Source organism: Equus asinus, chromosome 22, assembly GCF_041296235.1.
Source record: "Equus asinus isolate D_3611 breed Donkey chromosome 22, EquAss-T2T_v2, whole genome shotgun sequence".
In the NCBI taxonomy this organism is placed as follows: Eukaryota; Metazoa; Chordata; class Mammalia; order Perissodactyla; family Equidae; genus Equus; species Equus asinus.
In genome coordinates, this window is record NC_091811.1 from 56,292,626 (window position 1) to 56,319,865 (window position 27,240).

At 34.4% G+C, this 27,240-nt stretch overlaps 1 protein-coding gene and 2 pseudogenes across 1 annotated transcript; 2 read left to right on the forward strand and 1 right to left on the reverse strand.

The window, feature by feature from the left end:
• Window positions 1-1,588: 1,588 nt before the first annotated feature.
• Window positions 1,589-7,820, reverse strand: LOC106832601 (olfactory receptor 9K2-like; annotated as a pseudogene).
• A 2,619-nt stretch (window positions 7,821-10,439) lies between these two features.
• LOC123279804 (olfactory receptor 9S13-like) lies at window positions 10,440-11,368 on the forward strand (annotated as a pseudogene).
• Window positions 11,369-26,298: 14,930 nt separating this feature from the next.
• On the forward strand, window positions 26,299-27,240 carry LOC106832603 (olfactory receptor 6C1). The gene has a single exon (XM_014843437.3). The coding sequence runs from the start codon at window positions 26,299-26,301 to the stop codon at window positions 27,238-27,240; it is 942 nt and encodes a 313-aa protein (XP_014698923.2).

Sequence of the window (27,240 nt, forward strand, 5' to 3'; positions counted from 1 at the left end):
TATTTAAACTTTGTCTTTCCACAATGATCACTTAATAAGAACCTGGGCATACTCAGTGTTTGAGGTAAGAAAGTTCTTAAGAAGAGAAAATCAATATGTGTTTGTTCTATTATTGGTGGGAAAATGCTTCATGATTAACGTGTTTGAATGAATCTATGAAAGAGGTAAAGGGATGATTCAAATTTAAGCTAATTAGAAATATGTCCTTATAGTAAATTTCACATAATTTAGTGTTGTGCCTAATGATTGTTCTGTTTCTCATTTACAAGAATATGAAGTAAAACCATGTTAACATTATCATGGTGTTAATAATATTGTAGCCTTAAATTATATTCTTTCTAAACTTCATACTAAACTTTGTGTTCATAATTTGATGTCCTTAGGCAGGCCCTCCACCACAAGTAAAAGCTGACATTTTCTAAACATTTCTTGTCCATATTAATTTTTCAAAATGAATGGAACAGATTTCTAGCATACTTAACTTTAAAATTTAAAGAGGCTATAGATATTTCCTCTCCAATCCCTTCAAGATACAGATGAAGAAAACTGAGTCCTAAAGACGTTAACAAGCTTCTATTAAAGCATATAGTTAATTAGTGCCAAATTTGCACTCTTGAATTCTTTATTCATCCGTCTAATGATGGAAAATCTAAGTAGCAGAGATCCCGAAAGAGTACCCCAGGAAACTATGAAGGAGAAAGATGATTGAAAATGTAGAACTTGTCAGTTTCTATACACCTAGTTATGATTATATCAAAAAACACCTCAATGCCTAACACATAATTGTATGTCTTTTGACTAGGTTTACCACGTGGCAGTTTAGTTCTCTGTTCAGCTATTTTCCCCTCATTAGATTGTGAGCTTAATTATAAAAATTATTTAGTCCTAGGGATTTCCATAGGGAAAAGAGTACATCAAAATTCAATAAATATAACTGTGATGAATTAATTCTCACAAAGTCATATACAACAAAAAATGAATTAGTTTTACTTTTGGTTTATTTTCATTACAGTTTTCTTGTGAAAAGGAAGAATTTTCGAAAATGACTTATTTAAGTGAGAAACCATGAAATAAATGGGTTACTCATTCAGCCTCTGGACATGTCATCCTTAGGACTCTGTGCGCTGCAGAGAATCCAATTCTCTCACTGAGCACTCACAAAGGTTTCTTCAGTAAATCTGTTATTTTGTTCTGTCTGCTTATTAGATCAGATTTTGTTCTCTCTACCAATTACGTACATATCAATGTAATACATATTACTGACTCAAGATCAACAATGCATCCCAAAGAACACCCTCAGAGAGCCAGCAGGAAACTTGGCACATAGTTTCCCTAAAAACAAATGACATGGCAATCATTATCTTTACCAAAAATAAAGATGAGGCTCGAAGAAAGTCATTCCACTCCAAAATCGACAGATGGGCAAAATATAATCCAAATGTATTCTTAGCTGCAAGTCCAAGGAATTCAAATACATAAACTCACTAAGATTACATATTTCTAAGATCAATGGTGCATTCTTTGAGTTAACGCTTTCCCAATTGTCCTAATATCCAGATCTTTCTGTTATATCACTGCTAAAATAGAATTAAATAATTTTTTTCTCCAGTATGTTTCTCAGAGCTTCTTTGACATCTTTGTTTCTCAGAGAGTAAATCAAAAGATTCAACATGGGAGTAACTAACGTGTAACATAAGGAGGACACTTTATTCAGCTCATAAACTCTGTCAGGAGCGAGATACATAAAAAAGACAGCACCACACAGCACACTCACAACTCCTAGGTGAGAGCTGCAAGTGGAGAAGGCTTTCTTACTTCCCTCAGTGGAGCAAGTTTTTAGAACTGTGGACACAATATACATATAGGACACAATAATGACAATTATGGTAGGCAAAACAATAATGCTGCATAAGAAAAAAGAAACCATCTTATGAATGTAGAGATCAGAACAAGAAACTCTCTGAAGTGGATGGTCATTACAGTAAAAGTGGTCCATGGCCCGAAAAGCATGGAAGAATAAAGTAAATGTCTTGTTGGTATGAATAATGGAGCTGATACAGTCAGTAAAATAGGAACCAGCCACCAAATGAGAGCAGAGACGTGTTGACATCTGGACAGAGTAGAGGAGTGGGTTGCAGATGGCAATGAAGCGGTCATAAGCCATGGCTGCCAGGAGAAATCCCTCTGTTACAATGAAGAGAGCAAAGAGGAAGAGCTGGGTCACACAGCCTGCAAAGGAGATGGACTTGCTCTCAGACCAGAAGTTGATCATAGCCTTGGGTGCAATAACAGACGAGTAGAAGAGATCAATGAAGGAGAGGTTGCCTAGGAAGAAATACATTGGTGTGTTCAGCCAGGAATCAGTCTTTATAATGGCCATCATCCCAACATTCCCTAGAAGGCCCATGGCATAGACGAGCAGAAATACCAAGAAGAGGAGGATGTGGAGCTCTGGGCGGGCCCTGAAACCTACAAGAATAAAGTTAGTCACTTCTGAGTCATTGCTTGTTCTCTGTCACCCATGGCAGAAACCCACTAAAAGGCACAAGGCAAATAAATGAAATCTTGGCTTTGATTCCAGTGACAGAAATAGTCAAGTGTAGAAATAAATTGTTTACAGCTTAATTATATACTGCATATAAAACAATTTTAATGTCATGAAGAATCGAGAATTTGGGTTAGATGACACTGGGATGCTCGGACTGCTATTCTATTCAGCAGTGGGGTTATCTGCTTATTGTCTCTAAGTCATATTTTTGCAGGGAGTTCTGCAGGAATGCAGCATATTTTATTGTCTAATTTTACTCATGTTCTGAATTTCTGTTTTCAGTATATTTATTGACAAATAATTATCTTTATCTAAAAACAGGAGTAGTATTGCATATAACCCCAAATGGAAGTGTTACATGCAATCACTATGATTGTGTTTATAGCCATTATGATACTCAAGTCAGTGTTTGAATCCCATGATAAGTATATTTAAAAATGTTTTTACCAAGATTTGCCATAATCTATTTAGTTTCCATTTTTACTATAGCAATATTTGAAAATAGAATAAAAATAAGTAAATTATTGGTATGTTAAAATTAATAACATCGGAAAATCACTAAGAGGCCAGCTTGGTGACATAGAGGTTAAGTTTGCATGCTCCACTTTGGCAGCCCAGGGTTTGTGGTTTCGGACCACAGGCAAGGACCTACACACGGCTCTTCCAGGCACAGATTTTAGCTCAGTGACAATCTTCCTCGAGCAAAAAGAGGATGATTGGCAACAGATCTTGACTCATGGCCAATCTTCCTCCCCAAAAGAAAAAAAAGGGACTAAGCCTAGATAAAATAAAATTCTCTAAAGCTATTTTCAAACATACACTCATTTACTTAGATCAAGACCATTCCTACAAATAAATGTATTTTTATTGCCTCGTTACAAATATTTCATTTCCATTAGTAGTTCTTTAATTTAAAAATGCCATAATCATTTAGCCCTTTTTTGGAAGCAGAGAGAGAAGCTGGTGAACATTCCAGTCCTTATGCTGCAGTGAATGACTTTCTATGAAAGCTGCATCAATTCAAGGGACCTCACTCAGGTCAGTCAGGACAAGGGATATATGCAAAGGAAAACTGCTTTCCTGAATTCTCATATACTTTATATGTCTCAAAATAAGGATACTGGGATAACCATGGATATTTAAGGAGCATAGCAACCCGTGTCATCCAGAGCCCATGATCGTTTGCTACAGTATCAACAGTGGTTGTTTGTGATGGCCTTAGTAACTTTTACTCCTGGGAAATCTTTTTTCAGGATATTTCAGCAATGACGTTTTGCTCACCTCCTGTGATGGATTCCACTGGCACGGGAGTAATCATAAAGTCAATTATGGAGACATAAGTGCAGTCTCCAGGGCCATTGTCCATGAGGACTGTGGGGACCTCTGTTACCAATACTCTAATAATAGTGCAAATACAAGGAACCGTTTCTTCTCCAGTCGTGTGTATCTTGGGGAGTTTCTTTGGACTTTTTTTTTTTTTACCAACAAAGAAAAACTTTGTGGTAATTATCACAGCAGACATATTGATAGGCACAGAGAAGTAGATTGAAAAGTTTGTACACTATGAGAAAAGCTTAGATAAATGAATATTTAAAATTATGTAGTAAATTATATTTGCTATGATTTAAAAAGGACTAAAATGTATTGCAAATTATGGTTTACCTGTATATCCTGAAGCACACATATTTCATGATATGACAAATGTCTTCTAAATCACAAACTCAAAGTCAGATAATACTTTGCTAATTTTATGCTTTCCTATATTTAAATACTAAACAGTCAGAAAATATAATGGAAGAAATGATAGCATTCAATAAAATCATTTCTTAAATCTTTAGTAAAAATATTTAAAAGAGATCAGGACCAATATTTAAAAAAATTCCTTAAAAACTTCTAGGTGACAAAAAGACTACATTTAAACCAGAGACATAATATTCTATTTAATGAGTCTAATATTATAGGGATGTCATTTTTCTAAAATATTTCCATCAGTTAATTGTGATTCTATTTTTAGAAAATCTCTCTTTTAGTGAAAAATTATTTCTAGAATTTTTCTGGAAGTTTTTTTGGGTGTGTAGATAGCAGAATGATGTGGGACAAGAGCTTCTCCTTTTTATAATACAGTACTAGTAAAAGTTTGGTCAGTGTTGGTAGAGAAAGCAATTTAAATATTTTAAACAGGAAAATATTAATTAAAGTGAGTTGAGGCCTATCAAATTTAAAAAGGCTCAAGGAAATTCTGGATGACACTTCTAACGACCCTTATAGCAACATAGGATTAATTCACAAAGGGGGCTACCATTGGAGGTATGATTTAAAAACACAGCACCGTAACTCTGATCCAGGGATCAAATACACAGACTAAAGAGATGTCACTACTTCCTCATCCATCAAAATAGCTTCTCCAGGAAGTTGGGAACTCAACAATGCTGCAGAGAAAGCCCACTTTTTCCTACAATTTTTCTAACTGGTAGAAAAGGAACAGAAAGATAACGCCCTACTGAATTCTGAGCTTGTATGAATCTAATTGGTAGAACAAAATCTGTGTCAAGAATCCTGGAAGCAAGAGACATTTTAACTTTCCAACGTCTCCAACTAGAAAGCACATGGGGTAAAGCTTAGATATCTAAGCTATAAAATGTACCAGATTCCAATATAATTTTTCCCATCATAAAACTTCCCACAATAGCATTAGAAATAACAACATGCTACTGCATATACGTACATATGAAACACTGACATTCACAATAGATGGGACATAAAGAAACCCTCAACAAATTCAAAGATTGAAGTTGTTCCGTGTCTGTTCTGATCATGTCAACTTGATAAGGAAATAATAACAATTAGATAACTAGAAAACTCTATGGGTATGGACACTAAAAATTAACACTTCATAAAAGTCCATGGATAAAAAAGAAATCAAATTAAATTATAATAAATTATGATATACCTAAACTTCTGGGATGCAGAAAAGGGATATACAAAGACATATAGGTAAATATAAAGGAGAAAGGCAGGAACATTAAGATTCATCTCTCAGTAATGTGAAATAGAAAACAGCATATCAAAACAAAAAAACGAATAAAGTAAATAAGATAGATAACAATTAGTTAAATAGAAAAAATATGGATAATATAGAATACTCACTTCCATTCTTTCATTCTTCATTAGTAAATTGTATAAAATCCTTGCCAAGTTAACAAAGGTAAACCAGCGACCTTATATCACGAATATCAGGACTAAAAATGGGATATCACCACAGATTCTCCTTACATTAAAAAAAAAGAATGAAGTAAACAATGTTTTTAGCAAATATTGATGATTTTTTTTTTCTTTAAAGATTGGCACCTGGGCTAACAACTGCTACCAATCTTCCTTTTTTCTTTTTTAAGGATTGGCACCTGGGCTAACAACTGTTGCCAATCTTTTTTTTTTTTTTTCTGCTTTATTTCCCAAACCCTCCTGGTACATAGTTGTATATCTTAGTTGCAGGTCCTTCTAGTTGTGGGATGTGGGACGTCGCCTCAACGTGGCCTGACGAGCGGTGCCATGTCCGCGCCCAGGATCCGAACCCTGGGCCGCCGCAGCGGAGCGCGCGGACTTAACCACTCGGCCACGGAGCTGGCCCCAATGATTTTTTAAACAAACATATTTAAAATAGAACAAAATGATGTATCAAAAAGAAATGTGAATTTTAAATTATCTGTTAAAGTAATTACATTTTATTAATGATCATTCCATGAAGAAGTGTCCTTGCCTATGTGACTTCACCAGTGTTTACTTCCCAACGTTTAATAAAGGAATAAGACCACTCTTACATAAATTCTTTCAGAAATAATGGGAAAGGAAATAGTTCCCAACTATATTTACGAGTCTGCCATGTCTCAAATAACTATTAAAATAAAAATTATAGATAATTTTCTCTCATAAACGTAACTTCAAAAATTCTCCAACCGAATATTAACAAATAAAATACTTCAATATATAAAGAATAATAGAGTCTCACTGAAGTGTGTGTTTATACTCCAAATGTAAAGACCAGTTAACATTTAAAAAATAAAGAATTTAAGATGTTTCTACATTTTTTAATGAAAGAATAACTACTACAAGATTTTCTTTCCATAACAAAAAACTAAACTATGGATAAATATGTGAACCATTTTCAGACATTGTACAATAAGCAATGACTGTAATTCCTGACCAAAAGTAAAGACACCGAGTAGGAAAGATTTTAAACTTGAATACATAGCAACATGAAAAAAACATAAGCATAGAGTTAAAAAGGAAAAACAAAAGGAACATTCAGTGAGAGCTGAGAAAATATTACAAATGTAACCGGAAAATGAGAGGCCAGAAAACTATTAGAAACTATAATGAGCAAAAAGTTTTTCTAAGTTGATGACAGCTGTAAACACACTGACGCAAGAAAATTCACATAATCCCAATCAGGAGAAACAGAAAGAAGACCAAATGAAGGCACCTCAAAACAAAATTTCTGAAAATGAGTCAAAAAGAGAATATTGGTCACATAGCAAGAGGGAAAAAGAGACATTACATACAAGCAAACACAAGTTAGACCATAGACTTTTTGTCAGAAAAAATTCAAACCAGAAGACACTGTAACAACATCTTTAATGTGCTTATAGATAGGAGGGGAGACCAAACCAAAATGCTAAATCCAGGAAAATATACTTTAGAATTGAAGGCAAATTGAGGAACATTTCTGATAAAGGAAAGTTAAGAGAATGCATCATGCCAAACTTGCACTCTAAGAAATGCCATAGACAGTTTTTCTAGCTAAAGGGAAATATTATCAGAATAAATTAGGATCTCTAGGAACATTATGGAATGCATAGAACAGGATTGTGGAAAGTCTTGAAAAATTTTATGTAAGATTCTTTCTTTCCCAAAATGTTAGTTGAGGAATCTTTGTGCATTCTAAGGTAGTGGTCATTCAAATACAGCCTGTGGGCCAAATCCACTTACCCTCCCTCATTGACCTATTGTCGATGCTTCTTTCACAGGCCAATGGCAGCACTGAGGATGTATGAAGAGAGAGAATTTCCTTCTTTTTTACTATACTTCATGGCATGTTTCTCTTTTTGGTTCTAGCACCTTGTGGAAACCATGGTTCTCACTGACTCACCAGACTTCTGGGATCTTGTAACACCACCTCTTCTTGTGCCTTGAAATCATAGATGGAAGTATGACTGCCTGCTCTTGCTAATCTTTGTGTTACTTCAAAATCCACCCTTTTTTTGAACTCTTCCATTAACTACTTAGACTATTCTCTATATTAATTTTCTTCTTATACAAGCATGGTGTATTTACAGTAGAGATAAAATGTGAATTTCTAAAAGTAAAAGTTGTAATCTATTCAAAGGAAATATCGTGAATGTCCCTCTGTGTAAATCACAAAAATAAAAGACCACATAGTTCTCATCCCAATTTGTTTTACTATTATTTTGTTTTGAAGTAGCAGGTTAGTTCTCATGTCCTCCAGACGACTCTTCTAACTTTCTTTTCTCTTTTAAAGATTGGCACCTGAGCTAACACCTGTTGCCAATCTTTTTTGTTTTTTTCTATCCTTCTTTTCCCCAAAGCCCCTCAGTACGTACTTGTAAATTCTAGTTGTAGGTCCTTCTGGTTGTGCTATGTGGGATGCTGCCTCAGCATGGCTTGATGAGTGGTGCCATGTCCTCACTCGGGATCCGAATTGGTGAAACCCTGGGCCGCCAAAGCAGAGCATGCGAACTTAACCACTCGGCCACGGGGCCGGCCCCCCCTTCTAACTTTCTAAAGGTCTGGTGAGTTTACTAATTAATAATTTCTTCTCTCATTTTTCTTTTTGCATTATGACACAAAACGCATTACCGGTGAGGGAGACCTTGATCCCTGGTTAATATCTTGCAGAGGAAATGCCAGCTACTCTGGTTTCCCTCTCCATGAGAGAATTTCTCTTAGCATTTATTACAGGGCTATTTGTTGGTTTGATCAATGAAAAAACAAAGAAAATAAAAAAATGAAAAAGAGAGACATAAGCTGCAATGTTTCCTAGTACTTCTTCTTAGCAATTTGAGTCATGATGTGAACAGTGAGGAAATGCAATCCGTGTTTCAGAAAAACTTTCCATAAAACAAAGGTTTGCTCCTTTTCATACTTTTATTTTTTCATGAATGTACTCAGTTTAAAATATAGTGAAGGATTACTAAGATAAGAATTAGTATTCATTCTTGAGATTCATATTTATTTTGTTCTCAACGCTCTTCCTTTAGATAGCTTTAATTACACCTTTCCCTTTTTTTAAATGTTTCTGTTGAGACCAGAAACCTGTTTATATAAAATATAAATTTAAGGAAACTAGCAGTTTTGTAGTTAAGAGGCCCTACCAGTGATTATTTTGATTATTCCTATACATTCTAAAATCAACCAGTCAAAATTTGTTAACTTTTAATTTTTTCAAGAAAGTAGATATTGTAACTGGACCAAACTAATTCTAATGTACTCCCATAGCCCCAATCTATGTTAAAATAATGTCAAAATTACCAAAACGATAGAAATGACAATAACGAGAATTAAAGATATATTATGGGACATTTAATAATTTATATCACATAATTTTATTATAAGTATACAATTTATATATAAATTTACAAATACAGAATTATAAATTTTTATAGTTATATTCTTATAAAAGACATTTCATATTATGTGAAGTTTGGAATTTCTCATTCGCCAATTTTCTTTTCATTTTGTTGTAGATTGTTGAATGGTAAACCACCCTGCTCCTCAAGCTCATGACTCTAAATAGGTCTCTTATATCTATTTTTGTCTCAATTTCACCACTCATAAAATTAGAATAACAATCGCTTCATTTCTCTACGTCTGCACTGCATTTTATTTAAGGACAGTTTATAGTCATAGTAGCAAAAGTCAAAATGAATACAATGCAAACTTGTTTAAATACATATTTCTTCATTTTTTTAAATTTGTAGCTATCTTTAAATTGTCCTGTGTGCCTCCTATCCTTCATATATGAAGATGTTTGTACTTCTAATTAGATTTGTCTGTTTCTGAAAGGACAGAAAAATTTCTGCCCAAGATCTTAGAATTCTCTACCTGCATTCCAGTCTGCAAAATCCAAAGAGAATGAAAGAGAGAAGGAAGGAAGGAAGTTAAACAATAAAAGTCTGATTTTATTGTGCTTAGGAAATATAAACAAGAGTGACTTCTGCATTTAGCAGATGAACTGTGCCACTAAGACTATATGTCACCATAGGGACAAAAATAATGAGAGAATTAGGATATGAGGTTAATGTTTAAAGGGGTAAAACTTTCATCAGGATCTGAAGTCTTTCTCCTAATACAAGAAAGACAGATACAATCTTTATATATTATTTTTCTATAGTAGATAAACTAAATAATCATTTAAAAATAAAATAAGACGTCAAGTGAATGGATTTTTACTCCAAATAAAATCTTAAATGAATTATAATGTCTGAGAGAAATTACTTCCATTAAAAGAGGCAACTTTCAATGTCAGTAAACTGATAATAAATCATGAACATTTTTTAAAAAGCTCGTTTGTTTCCAGATATTTTTATACAATCTCCATTTCTCCAAAACACATTTAGAGAGCAAATCTGCGTTATTTGCCAATAAATATATATAGAAAGGCTAGCAAATCAAATTTAGCTCTTCACTGGGAAGACTTTTTAAAAATAGTTATCTATTCTTTATGTTCATTGGTATTTTGTAAAATTTGGGGTACAATATGATATGAAACAATTTTTCTTCATGCTGGTTCCTGGTTATTTTTACCAAAACAAGTATTCTGATTGCTCGTTTCTTCCATTTTTACCATCTCTCCGTTTCCACCTATGTCTCAGCTATGAATAGTAAGCTGAGTAGGAATTACTCAGCGGTGACTGAGTTTACTCTGCTGGGGTTCAGGACCCCTCCAAAGCTACAGATCCTCTTATTCCCAGTGTTCTTGCTGCTCTACGTGGCCACTGTGGTGGGAAATATCAGCATGATAACTGTCACTAAGGTGGACTCCAGACATCAAAAGCCTATTTATTTCTTCCTTAGAAACTTGTCCTATTTAGATCTCTGCTACCCACAGTCATTGATCCCAAAACTTTAGCCAACTTCTTGCCTACTGAAAAGAACATTTCCTACAGAGGCTGTGCAGTCAAATTTTTCTTCTTTTCCCTGTTTGTCACAATTGAAGGCTTTATTCTGGCTGTCAGGGCATTTGACCAATTCTTGGCCATTTTCTCTCCTTCCTTTACCACGTGCACGTCCCAGAAAGTCTGTGTTCGATTGGTGACTGGACCCTATATCCGTGGATGCATCAACTCCGTAGAGCAAACACGTTTCACTTTTAGTTTGTTTTTCTGTAGAGAAAACAGATTGGACCACTTTTTCTATGTCCCAGCCCTGATCAGTGATCTCAGGTGTTGACACCTTTGTGAATGAGATTGTGCTGTTTATTCCCTTGCTCTAATCATCATCACCATCATAACTGTCTTTCTGGTTTCCTACGCTTCTATCCCCTCCACTATCCTGAAACTCCCCTTAACCCATGGCAGGGGTAAGACCTTCTCCACCTGTGGCTCCCATATAGCAGTGGTGAGTTTATTCTGCGGGACTGTGTTCTTCATGCATGCCCTACCTGGGGCCATCTCCTCACCAGATCAGAGCAAGATTGTAGCTGTGCTCTACACACTTATAATACCAATGCAAAACCCTCTAATACATAGTCTGAGAAACAGAGATGTGAAAGATGCTGTGAAAAGAATATTACACAGGAAATGAGTCTCTTACTTATATTTGTAAAACCATTATATATGGACAAGTTTTGTTTCTAAGAGTCCTGGTTATGTTCTTGTAAAATTATTATATCAAGGTACTTATATAAACAGCAAGAAATCTTTTTCTAAGTTTTACAAAATAATATTTCTAATAATATAGCTATATATATCTTTATTTTATTTGCTTAGGATATATGAAAGCATATATGTTTCCAAATTATGATGTAGTAAAAATATTTTCATTTTGATTTTACCTTGATTAGAAGTAAATTTTAATTTATTATATTAACAATAATATATAACATAATATAATAATTGAATAATATCACATCTGTGTGAAATATTCTTTAACTTTTTCTTCTACAAAGCCAGTAAACTGATATTCGTTTGGAAAAGATAACAACCCCGTTGTGAAGGTGGCAAAACACAATGGTAATGGTTACATACAACACTTCTGAGTGAAGGTCCTATATTTTCCCAAAGATCCAGGTTTGTATTGCAAGGAGTATCATCTTTATAGTTACTACTCCTATGAAAAGAGGGCCCAGAATATATTGTTGAGAAGCAGTACTTCACACGGAAAATGTGTGTCAATAACATTTTACCAATTTTTATTTTCCCATTTTCTTCTTAATATAAAACAATGTATTTTGTAATAATAAAAGCCGATACATAAAGACCGGGTACACTATGCCCTTATCATTTTATCTCCATTTTCAAATAAAGATACTGAAGTATTACTAGACTAGGTAACTTGGTGCATCCCAAATTTAATACTTCATTAAAATTAAAAATCTTCTGCTCTGCAAAAGACAATGTGAAGAAAATGAAAAGACAAGACAGAGACTGGGAGAAAATATTTGCAAAAATATATGTGATAAATGTTACCTCATATATACAAAAAACTCTTAGTTTTTTGTAAATTTGTAAATTTTGTAAATTTGTTTGAAAATCAAACAAATTCTGACAGATTTATACTTCTCCATGTAATTATGGTCACAATCTTCTTTTTGTTCATTCATCAAATTAATCTTCTGAATTTAAATAAAATGCCTATGACTGAAAGACTTTTATTTGTTACTTAAAAGAAGTCTATGGAAATTCCAATGCTTTATCTCAAGAACACATCTCAACTTTCGGTCAATTAAACTATGATAAAAAATCCTTTCTCCTCCAAATTAAATTTTCATTTCTAAATTTTTTTAATACAAATACGGCATCAATATTTTTATTAAACTGAAAAATAATTTAAGGTTAAAGCATCTTGGTGTTAACCTATGGTTAGAGTCTCTATAAGATACAGATAATTCTCCCATAAAAATAAGTTCTAGGAAAAAATTTGTTTTTAATTTCTGAATATCTCAAATTCAATTCAGTAACCATTGTCTTTCAAATTCCACATTTTCAAATTAAGGAGTCATCTTTTTTACTGTTATTGTACTGAATCTCAGTAATATTCAGCACAATTGATCACTGCTTTTCATTTAATATAATTTGTTTGCTTGGGTTAAATAAGAAATTATAATGTGGTTTTCTCTGACTGTATTGGCATTTCTTTCTATTTCTTTTGCTGGTTTCTTCTGTGATTGATTCCTAAATATGAGAATCCCCAATGCTCTAAGGATCCATCTGAGAGACTTCTCTTTATTGTCCTTGCTCTCCACTCACTTTCCCTAATGATGGTTCATTTCTAATTCCAAATCATGTGTAGATGTGTGAGTGTGTGTTTGTGTAAAATGGCTAAAAATGTTCCAAAATTATTGACAATTGCCAAAACATAGATTGAATAAGCTCAAAGAGCACAAGCAGGAAAAAACCCAAAAACTAAGCACATCAATATAAAACTGATGAAAACCCAGGCAAAAAGAAAATCTTGATGGCATTCAAGGGAAAAAATATATTACCTACATAAGAAAAAGACTAAAAATTAAGCCTGATTTTTCATTGGAAGCAATACCAGCAAAAAGACAATCAAGTGACAACCTAGAATTCTATGTAGAAAAATGATAAAGAAATAAAAATTTTCTCAGATAAACTAAAACTGAGGGAATGCACTATCAACAAACCTACCCTACAAGACATGTTAAGGAATTCCTATTGACCAAAACTAAATAATATAAGTAAAAAGCTTGAATTTTCTCAAAACAATGAAGAGCTTGAAAAATGGACTAAAGGAAGGAAAAATATAATCTCTTTTCTCGTTTTAGTTGCTTGAAAATCTAAGTGACTGAAGCAATGATGGTAATAATGTGTTGGGTGTTTATAGTAATGTGAGATGTAAGGCAAAATAGCATAAAAGGTGAGAGGGGTGGATTAGGAATATATGAGATGACTTCCCTACACTTCATGTGAAGTGGTATAATCTGCTTTTGAAGGAGAACCAGTTTATTTTGAAATATATGTTTGAAACCACTGGTAAATAAAAGAAAAAGGTTTTAAAATTACTCAAACATTTGTAAATTAGAAAATACTCTTCTAAATACACTATTAGAGAGAAGTCTCAAGGGTGAATTAAAAATTTATGGACATGAGTTCATAGTGATATAAATAAATGTGGGAGAAGAAATCTCCCTTATGAAAGAATTCCAAAAAATATATGCAGATACTCCTTCCAGAAAGTGGAGCTTAATTATATCCCTTTTCTCTATAGATCTGGGCTATCTTAGTGACTTGCTTCTAAGAAGAAATCATAGACAGGAAAAAAATAGCATTGGTTTTAATGGAAAACTTTACTCAAGTTATTAAGGAAAATACTAACAGTTATAAGTCATATTGATATCATTTACTCCCTGATATGATGTGATGAGAAGGAAGCTCATCATTCTTGTATTCTTCCTCAAAATACATAACCCTAATGTATTCCTTAAAAATAAAAAGAAAGAGAGAAATCCAAACTGAAGAACACTTTTAAAAATGCTTGACAAATACTCCTCCTGATATCAAACCTCAGGTGAGTTTGCTCACCCATTTCACAGCAAGCCAATCTCTGACACTGAGTGTAGTGGAAGAAAGTAGGAATTTTATTATTCCACAGTGCTGAGCAAGGAGAGAGGGCAGCTAACGCTGAAATCCCAAACTCCCTGAAAAGCTAAAAGGAAGGGTTTTTATTTTGGGTTTTAGGTAGGGGAAGGGAAGCATATGGCCTTGTTTGTCAGAGCTTTCCCACCAGCCTGTCTTTGGCCTTGAGACTACTTGCAGAGAGGAGGGAGCCCATGATCTTGCTGGTCAGCAGCTTTCCAACTGGCCTGTATCTCTTTATGGTGAGGAGATAGTAAATCCAAGTGCTTCTCCTTGGCTGTGTCTGTCTCCATGGAGGATAGTGGATTCTGGAGCCAGGAAGGCAGGGAGTAAGCAGGGAAAGAGTGTTTTGGTTTTAACTCCACATATGCTGGGTTTAATGTGGGGGAATTGATGTCGGGGTCGGTATCAATTCAAACTGACAAGTACATGAAATACAAGAAAAGAATAAGAAATAATTAAAGGCCAGAAGAGACTAAGGAGACTTCATGAAAAAATGCAATGTGCTATCCTAGGTTAGATCCTGTAATAAAAAAAGGAAATTAGTGAGAAAATTAATGAAATACAAATAAATTCAGGATTTATTTAATAGTAATGTACCAATGTTCATTCTTTTGGTTTATCTTTTCACTTTTGACAATAGTATAATGATAATACAAAATGTTTACATTAGCAGAAACTGGGTAAATTTTTCCCAGTAAAAGAGTTTATTGAAAAACAACCTGTCTCTCAAAACATCAATGCAAATTACTTGATGTCATTAGAGAGCAAAAATAGCAGCTAGAATTTGAGAAGTCACCATCCTGGAGAGAAGGATACTTACGAAGAGGAATCATATTCTCCACAACTTTTCTCTTAGAGCTTCTTGTTCTTTCTTATGCAGTGTTTGGTAAATTCAAAGCAGAAAATGGTAAATGAATGTTTCTTCTCTCTCACAAGACTGGAGAGAAATAAAGTGGAATCCACATCTATCAATGGAACCAGGACTTTTCACGAATGGAAAAGATCTTATATAAAAGGTAATTGGAAACTAATGAGCCTGATATTTTTCAGCGTTTTCTTCCCTAAACATATTTGATAAATCCTAAGTAGCAAGCAATGGAAGCCTGAGACCACAGTACACATCGGCAGCTAACTGAGGAAGAATCTAAAAAGAAATTCTTGCTGTCTCCTAGTCTCTGTGAGAAACTTGACATTTTATGATTTTTCAAAGTTGAAGAGCCTGGGTAAATATCTAGGCTTTTAGTTGAGACCACAGAAATCTTACACCCTAAGGATAAGCACGATGAATCCTTTCTCAAAAGGCATGGAACAGAGATTTAAATAATCTCATCCCTTGTTTGGGTCAATGTTGTCTGCCTTTACCTGTGTGCCAGAGTAATTTAAACACTATTGATAGGGATAAATCATCATCAAGAGCTTTTAAAATTTCCATACAGTTTTGAGTTTACAATAAAAAATTCACAAGCATACGAGAGGGAGTTTTCACCCATAAGAAGTTGATGTAGAATAGTACACTGCCTTACTTTCTATCTTTGCTAACCATGAATCAGCATATTCGGTTTAAAGTTCAAATATATATGGGACCATACAATATGGTAATTACGGGAAATTACAAAATTGTAAGTTCTTAAAGCATGGATCCTACATCAGTCAGGGTTCAGTTGAAAGCAGAATTTCTGTAAACACTCTGGAAATAAGGGTGTAATGGAGGAATTATAGCTTTTAAAAATGTTAGAGAGATGGGGGAGCAAAACTTTGAACAACGGATGGAATGTTGAGGAAACTAATACCAAAGATCTCAGGTTGAAGCCCTCTAGAGAATGGTTCAAGAAAACTTAGTGGGAAATGGCAATGACTCTCAGTAACTTCTGAGAAAGCATCTACCAATAATCTTAGCCATAAAGTGGGTAGTTCTCACTTACTGAGAATCCAATGTGAATCTCGGTTCTGCTCGCCATTCTGACTACAAACTCCTCTGCAAAGTAATAGCCTCTGCTTCTCTTCCAACTTCCAAATTTTGTACAAAGTCGTCTCATTGACAAACTGTAAATTACAACCATACACATGGTATATTTTCAATAAAATCAGAACTCTCCATAGGGGAATGGAAATACATATCTCGACTCCTATGAAAAACAGAACAAGGGATGCCCAAAGTAAAAAAAAAACATATTTGCTACTCTTTGAAAAGACAAGTTAAGTACCCTGAGTTCTTATCAGTGTTTGATAATAAATAGGGTAATAATCAAAAATGAAAATGTAGATAGTAAAATGGAAAAAAATGGAAATCATAGAAAAATGTGTCTCTGTGTCTTTGGATTATAATAAATTTCAGAACTTAGTAGTCATTGTGAATTTAGAAACATCATTGTGCATAATTCAATCATGAATATAACCCTGTTTTGAACAATATAAAGGTGTGTATATCCTATAGTTCCACCAAAGTATTTGATTATAATAAAAAGAACCTCAAACTTAGTCGTCAATTAGGTTGAAGTCCTGATTTCTACCTGAATCAAGGGATGATGGAAAGTCACTTAATTATTAATATTCAATTTCCATATAGTAAGCAGAATTACCTATCCTGTTCTCTGTTAACATGGACTTTTGATTATATAATCATTAAGTCTGTACAAGATTTTGAGATTTCTGGTGATAAAACTGTGGTTTTATTTTTTCTCTCTCTATTTTTATGTTTAGCTTACAATAGTCACTCAATTAATACTTCTCAAGGGCATATGAAACATTCAGCGAAATTAACCAAATTCTGCTCCAAAAAACACAATGAATAAATTTAAAAACTGGAAGTCATGGAATATGAAATCTCAGGCTATAAAGGAATTAAACTAAAACTAAATAATTGAATATATCTAGAAAATGTACTAATATTTGGGATTAAGCAATATAATTCTAAATTATCCATGGGGAAACAGAAATTCTCAAGGCAAGATTAAGAATATCTTGAAGTAAATGAAAATAAAAACACAACATATCAAAATTTTCCTCCCCTAGACAAGTCCTTTCAGTATATCCTAAGCAACACTGGATAAACTTGTTTACAAGTTTTGCAAACAGAGAGAAAAAATGATGCCACAATTCATTTAATGATAAAGACAGTATCATAAAGACCCAATCACAGTGCCTGGGTTTTGAGGTTAAAGAGATTCAATATCATTGTAAATTCTAAAATTTTTTAATCTTTCTGATTGTCAGTTTCTCTACTCAAAAGACATGAAGACCAATACTACTAACTCATAGGATATTATAAAGATCAAATGAGATAATGTATAAAAGTGCTTAGCAGAGTAGTTACAGCATAGTAAGGGCTTAGTGTATACATATTATATATTCTTTTAAATTTCATATTCTCCAACTAATAGAGAGACTGGACATTTTAATATTTCTATTTCTCATCTATGAATTGCCTATTCATAACTTGTGTTTACTTTTCATTGTGTTTATGTGATCCTATTTATTAGCAGGATATACCTTTGTGTTATGGATATAAACCCTTGGTATATCTTATCGGTTGCAATATGTGTTTCCAGAGCCTATCCTTATGTTTTACCTTTTTGATGGTGTGGTTCAACTCAGAAAATTTGTACAGGCTAAAGACTCCTGTGTATTACTTCCTCTGGAATTTCTCCTTCTTGGAGATTAGATTCACCAGTGTTTCTATCCTGAGATTTTTGTGGGGAATGGTTACTAGAGTCAAGACCATTTCCTATAACAACCGTTTAGCTCAATTACTTTTTCACCATCTCCATGGGTGTGTCTGATTTTTTCTTTTAGCTGTCATGTCCTATGATCGTCATGTTGCCGTCCGTAAGCCTCTCCATCACATCACCATCCTGAACAAGAAAATCTGCACCCTACTTGTCTTTAGTTCATGGCTAGAAAATTTTCTTACTGTTTTCCCTTTGCTCATACTTATCCTCCAGTTAGATTTCTGTGCTTCCAATGTAATTGATCACTTCTCTTGTGAATATTTCCCCATTTTACAACTCTTGTGCTCACATACGTGGCTTAATAGAGATGACTGGCTTTTATTTTGCATTTGTTACTCTGCTGTTCACAGTAGCGTTAGTGATTCTGTCCTACCTGCGCATCATTAGCACCATTCTGGGAATCCTGTCTGCTAGTCAGAGGAAAAAGGCTTTTTGCACAAGCTCCTCTCACATGATTCTCATTTCTATCTCCTATGGAAGCTGTATATTCATGTATGTCAAGCCTTCAGCAAAAGAAAGAGCATCATTGACCAAAGGAGTAGCTATTCTCAACACTTCAATTGCCCCAATGTTGAACCCTTTTATTTACACCTTGAGGAATCAGCAAGTAAAACAAGGTTTCAACAATTTGGTTCATAAAGTAGTGTTTTCTAGAAACAAATGAAAGCATGTGTGAGCATGAATGAACGTCATTGTGAAGATGCAATAAAGGAAAAATGAGTTGTAACTTCTACAATATCCTCCTATGTCCATCTCACAGACACCTGCAACGCTGAGATTACTTTCTTAAGCTGTTTTTTTAACCTAAAATTGACTATCTTGTGTTCCTTTCAAGCTATCTGTAGGTTGTATGTAATCACTGATTTACAATTCTGAATAGAAAACCAATGACTATAGAGCATAAGTCTCTTTGCTAATTTCCTGAATAATAAAAATATTTTATACGCTGATGGCTAAAGGAGTGTACACTGTTTTAATTACCTCATTCTTAAATATTTTCTCCTTTTAACTAATACAACAGTTTCTTAAGTTTATATGAAATATGAAATAAATTAAATATCTGCAACAACTATATTTTTATACACTATCTGTAGTATCTGTTCAATTCTTCTCACTCATCTGATGGACTTGGATATTTATTTTCCTACTTACAAATAATTTGAAGTTCATAACATCACATATTTCTTAGTTATACTGAAATCATATGTTGTGTCTTATTTTATATACTCTCTTTTTTTATCTTTATTTTTTAAAAAAATATGTAAAAGAAGAATATTTAGGCAGCTACCATTACTCTTCTGCCTCCTGGATGTTTGATAGGGATTTCATAAATAATATCTCTTCTAGGGAGAGCATTTATTCTATGCCATATTTGGAACTAGGTATGTTCTATACCAGATCTTATTTAATCTTCAGAGTTATATAGTAAACTAGATGTGATTATCTTTTTTTTACAAATATGTAAATTGATGCTCAGAAAAATTGAGTAATTTGCCAGAGGTCTTGAGCTATAATAGCCAATATGGTAGCCTGATTTGAAAAAAAACAAAACAAAATAAATAAACAGAAAACTTGTATTTGCTCTATTTTATGCATATTTGAAATTCCTTGGCATAGTTTTTCTGATGGATTTGCATTATTTTATTGTTTTTTTCACTCACATTATCCCATTTGGGCATGATATATTATTACTAGTCTAGTCAGGAAAGGTACTAACTCTTAATATTATAGTTGGCATATAAATTACAATGTTGATCCATCAAAATAAGAAACTCTTCAACTGCCATTCCTAGAGCATGCGTGAGCAGGAGAAAAATGTATCAAGTATTAGCAGTATTATGGTACCAAACATTGTTATTGGGAGGTAAATTAAATGTAATGGAGTTAATGAATATACTCAGTACAGTGTAGCAGATTGCCAGTTTAAAAAACGGCATGGAGTATTGGGTAGAGATCTGCATCAGGAATTAAGATATTTCATTGCTAATCTCTGTTTGAAAAATAATGTTGAGAGAAACTAACTTCATACTTAGTGTTGTTGTTTGCATGTTGTTACTTTCTTTTCTGTCTCACTGGACACTGTCCCTCAAGCTTCCTTTTCCACTTTCAATAGTAATGTGTATTATGTTATGTATTCCTTGGTGTTTTGTGTCCATTCCTGTTCTGGCAATTTTGGTTCACTGAATTAGTCCCCTTGAGCCAGTGGAAGAGAGAATAGACAAAAAATTAACTGACTTCTGCTACATAAAATCTATGTAGAAATCATACCAGAGAATTTTAAAATTCTTTGTGATTTTTTTTCTCTTTTGTATATTTTCTCCTTTCTTACTCTCTGTAGTCAAAGAAACGTATCCCTTCTGGATAACATGGAAAATTTAAGGCAAAAACATTGAAAATAGAAAGCAAATTTGATGAGAGCAAATGTTTTCAGAAATTCTGGTTTCTCTGGACTACAGCAATGGCAGCTGCTAATATCTTTCTATATTCCAGCTGTTCTGAGTATTAATGAGCCTGTAGGAAAATCAGAGGTAAGTCGGACATATAGAAGGCAAAGAAAGTCTCCAAAGCCTTATCACTGATTCATTATTTATCGGCTCCACTTTCAAATAAATTAAATAGGATATATTGGAGTTATATTTTGCAAGTGGATATATCAAAAAGTGTAAAAAGGGGTTAATATATTTTGTTTTATCATATCAATTTATTCATTCTCTATTGAAGGCAGGAAACTACTATCCACGTCTCTGTGTGTTTCTAATTGAATATAGGCTAGGTAGTTCTTTGTTTAAGAGAACAGATTTTAGTTTCAGGTTGTCTGAGATTTTATTTGACATTTGCTAGCTATGAACATATCTAAGTACATAACCTCTCTGAGGCTAGTTGCTTATTTGGGAATAAAGATAAAAGTTTCATAGCTGTGTTTTAAGGGCTAAATGAGATAAAATATAAAAGTCCTTAGTATTTCACCGGAATAAATAATATCTTGGCTAAATTACACTCAATATGAACATCCTCCCCAAAGTAATTCCAACTGACAAAAAAATAAAGTAAATAAAACAGCTGGTCTTAAAGAATCTTAAGTGCCACATGGTTTATAGATTATTTTCATTTACATTATTGCAATTAATTCTCAAAAACACCCTTGAAATTTCAACTCAATTTTAAACAGAGAAAACTGAAGCTTAAAGAAATTAAGTAACTCATCCAAAGTCCCAAAGTCAGTAAGTGGACCATTTGTGTTTTTAACCCATGTTTCCCTGACAGCAAAAGCCATGTACTTTCTGTGATAAGTATTTACCCTAGAATGTCATAAATAAGCAATTAATGGCGTTTTGATAAGATAATCTTATTTTCTTTTTACTTTTCTGAACATTATAGCAAATGAAGTAAATGTGTGAGGTTATGAGTTGATATTCCCTATAAACAGATATGAGTGTTACTACTTCTGAAATTATTATTAAATGTGATTTGATGATCTCTGTTTTCCATTGATTTTATTCTACGAACACTGCATGAGTGCTGAAAATTGAATCTGTCCATCATTATTGAAATGAAGAAATATAAATGATTCAGATTTCTCAGGAATATAGCTATCTAAAATAATTGTGTAAAAAAAGGTAAAAAGCGTCTAATAAAACAATCCTTCCAAAGACTGGATGGCTTCTCCTGAGGAGTCTTTGCTTCTTTCAGGCCAAGGGAAGCTCTTTAAGAAAGACCGTATCAGGGTCCAAAGCCCAGAATAATTGAGCAGTGCCTAAAGTAAATTTAGAGTAATTATGAATCAAAACTAGATGTTCCCCCAACATTGAATTAAACAATTTCCTTTTCTCTAATGTATTAACCCAAGCCAGGAACAACTCTTAAAACTTATAAAGTAGAAAGAAACAGAGTGATATAATCAATAAAGCACACTGCTTCGGAGATAGGATTTGTGAATTTTTTCTAATGAACTCTAATGAGTTTTAACAAAAGAAGAGAGAATTTAGTAAACATAGAGAAAGTTGAATCAATTAGACTCAAAGTTATTGCCTTACTAAGGGATATTTCCACCCAGTACAACATAAAACATTATTAAAAGCAAACCAATAACAACAAAACACACCAGAAATAAAATGGAACCAGTCTAATGCTCTTCTCTAGGTCTCTCGAAGGAACACCCTCTGGTCCTTCAAACTTAATGTATCCTTTAATATAGAGTCCCTTTCTCACCTTAGACATCAAAGGAATCATAAATATCTAGTTTATCTAAGGGTTATTGTTAATATTAACTTGATGGTAAGATTTTGGAAGGGTAAAATATTAGGGTGTTTTCAGAATGACTCCTTGATGATGCTCTGTAGTCATCTTATTTAAAAATATGAAATATTATTGTTAATTTTCACTTTGGATAACTCAAAAAGTCTGTCTCGGGGATTCTTAGAAGGCAAGTAAGAATTGATTTTGATGAAATGTGTGGAAAGAAATATAAAGTTTAATAATCTAAACCATGTTCTTCCAGAGGGAAATATGGATCAGCATTCAGGAATAAAAAGCTGAAAAGATGAGTTAAATTTTTGGAGACATCCTTCATACTCTTCATGACTACATCCTTGGGATGGGTAAGGCTCTAGGAATCACATGCCCCTTGTTAACCACTGAAGGCCATTACTCTCGAAAGGCTGACGAATGAACGAATGAATGCAGGTAATTCTTATCAGGCTTATTTGATGTTAGTAAATGAATACAATGTACTGAATTTTCATAAACATTTTTACATAAAAGCACAGTATACAAACCCTGCTTCTGTGATATTGGATCATCTCTTGCCAGAGTTTCTTTAAACCTGTTTTCTCTGGTCCTAGAAGAGCGGCTATAAAATATTCATTTTAAGTGATGCTCACAAGAACCCTTCCTACATCTACTAAAATTTTTCTTCACAGCTTCTCAGGCATTCTTTCATAGGTTTAATCAGTAGGTAAAAAGTACAAGCCATGGTATTATTACTCAGAAAAGTGTTAAAATTAGGAGGAAACTTACGAGGAAATACAAATATGAAAAAAAGTTGAAACAAGATTAAAAATATAGTGCGATGATACACTGACCACAATGGAATAATAACGAAATAAACTTTTGTTTTTTGAACCTGGATCTCCAATGCTGGTAAGTTATTGGAGAAATTTCAACTTTGAGATTGAAACCAAATCTTGTTTATCTGATGAGAATGCATTTCGTGACTTCAAGGTGTTATGAAGAACTAGTACTTTCAATGAAAAGTAAACTTTGATGAACGAAAAATGATGTTACTGACCAAGAGTGAAGTTAATTAAGTGGATGAATTGTGAAGAAATTTAAGGAAAGTAATTTTTAAATAATTTTTTTTGAGGAACATTAGCTTTGAGCTAGCATCTGCTGCCAATCCTCCTTTTTTTGCTGAGGAAGGCTGGCCCAGAGCTAACATCCTTGCCCATCTGCCTCTATTTTATATTTAGGACGCCTGCCACAGCACGGCTTGCCAAGCCGTGCCATGTCCGCACCCGGGACCTGAACTGGTGAACCCGCGCGACCGAAGCAGAATGTGTGAACTTAACCACTGCGCCACGGGGCTGGCCCCTAAATAAAATTTTATTATGTTCTCTTTTAAATTACATATCAGAAAATTTGGCTCCTTTTACAGGCCTCTGTTAGAAATTTACTTACTACAGGAAATTCAGGTCAAGTAAATAAATATATCTTGAAAAGTAGGTAAAGTAGGAAAACACATCTTATAAAACAAAGATGCAACCTATGTCATATACAGCCTAGAATTTGGCATAAAATAAAGAACTGTACATGATGGCAGTAGATGATTCAATGGCAAATTCAATATTAATTAATTAAAGTGTTTATTTTAAATCTACTATGACTATATGAGGAACTGGATTATATTGCAATAGCTTTGAAGGGAAGACTGTCCTAACTTGCTGAGATGCCAGAGCAATGGAGGAGTTCACAGGAGCTTTCAGCACAGGCTGTGTCACAGCTTGGGAAGAATGACTATAAGATTCCTATGGATATCATAAATGAGTATTAAACCTAGTGTTGTAGGAATAATACAAGTGGTGATTTTAGGTGTCTTTGAAATCTGCTACCCACATTGCCAGTCACATACATATATTTTATTTAATGCAATCATTCTCATAAATATTCCTATTACTAATGAGGGGCAGAGAAATGAAGTGGTCATTGGTAGCAATGTTGACATGCTGCAAATACCTAACATACCTCAAATGTGCTGATCAAATCCTAGCTGAAGATGAGAGCAGTGGATTGTGTGTGTGGGTGGGACGGGGGATGGTGGCGGGGTGGAGAAGGCAGCCACACTATAGTGGGAGAGGTCACCAGGTACACATAGGGGAAGAACAATTCACTTGCCTAGAATGCCTGACAGGTGCTGTACAACCAGGTGATTCCACTTCATTTTCTTGGGTTGTTATCGTTCCTATGTGGTTCTCTATGTGCTAAATGTATTCATTACTATTTACCTTGTACACAGCTTTTTACACAGGGCACCTTCTTAATCCCAAAGTTTGGGGAACATTTTCTCCACTGAACAGAGCCTTATAAAGCTGTTATTAAGTGCTAAGCATCTCTATTAAAGTTTCACATATATTAACTCATTTAATGCTCATGATAACCTTATGAGATAGGCTTGTATACAGAGGAACAAGCTGTGTATTTATAGATGAAGCACAGAGGAGCTAAGCGATTTTCATACCTAGTAAGTGGCTTGGATTCAAACCTAGATGTCCTCACTCTTCCTCATGGAAATATCTATGGTAATATCATTTAAATTTTTATTTAAAAAGATAAAAATTAAAACTTACTATTTTAAAAACACATACGAATAAAGAAATGAAACCATTACCCTAGCTTTCTTGGAGAAAATTTATCTAACTCTTTAATTGAGAAAAATTCTTCAATATAATTGTAGTAATAATAATAATTTTAAATACAAAAGTAAATAAGTTGGATAAAAATATTGGTCCTAAAAATGACACATTTGTAGTCTGAAATGTCATAACATGTTGCAAGGGATTCAATCTCAATTTTAAGCCCTTCCAGTTTAAATGATTTTTCACCTCTTCCTCTCCTCTATCTCTACATCTGAAATTACTCATGACAATGACTTTAGCATTTCTGAGTTCCAACGAGGTAGTAGTAGGAGTTGGAAAAACTGAGTGTTAGCAAAAGTTGATAGATGGCTAAAGACAAAATAATCACTTAAAAATAAACTATCCTTGGGGCTGGCCCCGTGGCCGAGTAGTTAGGTTCGCGCGCTCCGCTGCAGGCGGCCCAGTGTTTCGTTGGTTCGAATCCTGGGCCCGGACATGGCACTGCTCATCGGACCACGCTGAGGCAGCGTCCCACATGCCACAACTAGAAGAACCCACAACAAAGAATACACAACTATGTACCGGGGGGGGCTTTGGGGAGAAAAAGGAAAAAATAAAATCTTAAAAAAAAATAAACTATCCTTCCCACTTTTGAGGACTCAATGTAGTAGAACTTCTTTTTTTTCTTGGTGAGGAAGATTGGCCTTGAGCTAACACCTATTGCCAATCTTCCTCCTTTTGGTTGAGGAAGAGAGGCCCTGAGCTGACATCTATGTCCCATCTTTCCTCTATTTTGTGTGTGGGACGCTGTGAAAATCCTCTCTTGATGAGTGGCGTAGGTCTGGCCAGTGAACCCACAAACCCAGGCCACTGTAGTGGAGTGTGCCAAACTTAACCACTATGCCACCGGGCTGGACCCTGTAACTGAACGTTCAACTTACATTGACAGGGAAAGTTGTATACGGATTGGAGCAATAGCACAAAGGTGGTTCTCAGCGGGAAGGATGCTTCTGGACACATCTCTGAGAGTTCACAGGTAATATTTGAGGTCAGAAAAGTCTAGGAACAAATCGCTGCCAGACCACTTCGAGCTTTGTGATACTGAATTTTTAAAGGCTGCCTCAACCAAAAACTTTTCACCTGTAAAACAGAGGAAATCAGAAGATCATTGTCATTATCAATTTGCTTTACATTTCCCCTGCAGGTGAAATGACATACTATTTCAGCCACATTATGGCTCCACACTTGAGTATTTGTCAAGTCACTCTACAAATTTGTTCTTTGCACTTTCTCCCATAGGTCTGGCAGGAGAAAAACAAATAAACAACTGAAGAATGAGAAACCAGACAGAAATAACAGAGTTCATCCTCCTGGGACTGTCAGATGACCCACAGCTCCAGGTGGTGATCTTTGTCTTTCTGCTCATCTCCTACATGCTCAGCATCACTGGGAACCTGACCATCATCACCCTCACCCTGCTGGATTCCCACCTCCAGACCCCCATGTATTTCTTCCTCAGAAATTTCTCTTTATTAGAGATTTCATTCACGACTGTCAGTATACCCAAGTTTCTGGGCACCATCATTTCAGGAGATAAAGCCATTACCTTTAATGATTGCATTGCTCAGTTATTTTTTTTCATTCTCTTGGGGGTCACTGAATTTTATCTCCTAGCTGCCATGTCCTATGACCGTTATATCGCCATCTGCAAACCTCTGCATTACATGACCATCATGAATCGGAGAGTCTGCACACTCCTTGTCTTCTCTTCATATCTAGTTTCATTCTTAATCATATTCCCTGCACTCATGTTGCTCTTAAACCTTGATTACTGTAAGTCTAATATTATTGACCATTTTACCTGTGATTATTTTCCCCTGCTGCAACTTTCTTGTTCAGACACAAAATTCCTAGAGATAATGGGGTTTTCCTGTGCGGTGTTTACTCTAATGTTCACATTGGCGTTGATATTTCTGTCTTACATGTATATCATCAGAACCATTTTAAAAATTCCTTCTACTAGTCAGAGGACAAAGGCCTTTTCCACGTGTTCATCTCATATGATCGTCATCTCCATCTCTTATGGCAGCTGCATTTTTATGTACATTAAACCCTCAGCAAAAGACAGGGTATCTTTGAGCAAGGGAGTTGCTGTGCTAAACATCTCAGTAGCCCCCATGCTGAACCCCTTTATTTACAGTCTAAGGAATCAGCAAGTCAAGCGAGCTTTCCTGGGCATGGTGAGGAAAACTATTTTTCACAAGCAAATGAAGTGA

Excerpts from the sequence above, each read along its gene's own strand:
- LOC106832603 (XM_014843437.3), top strand. The coding sequence starts at position 26,299 with ATGAGAAACCAGACAGAAATAACAGAGTTCATCCTCCTGGGACTGTCA.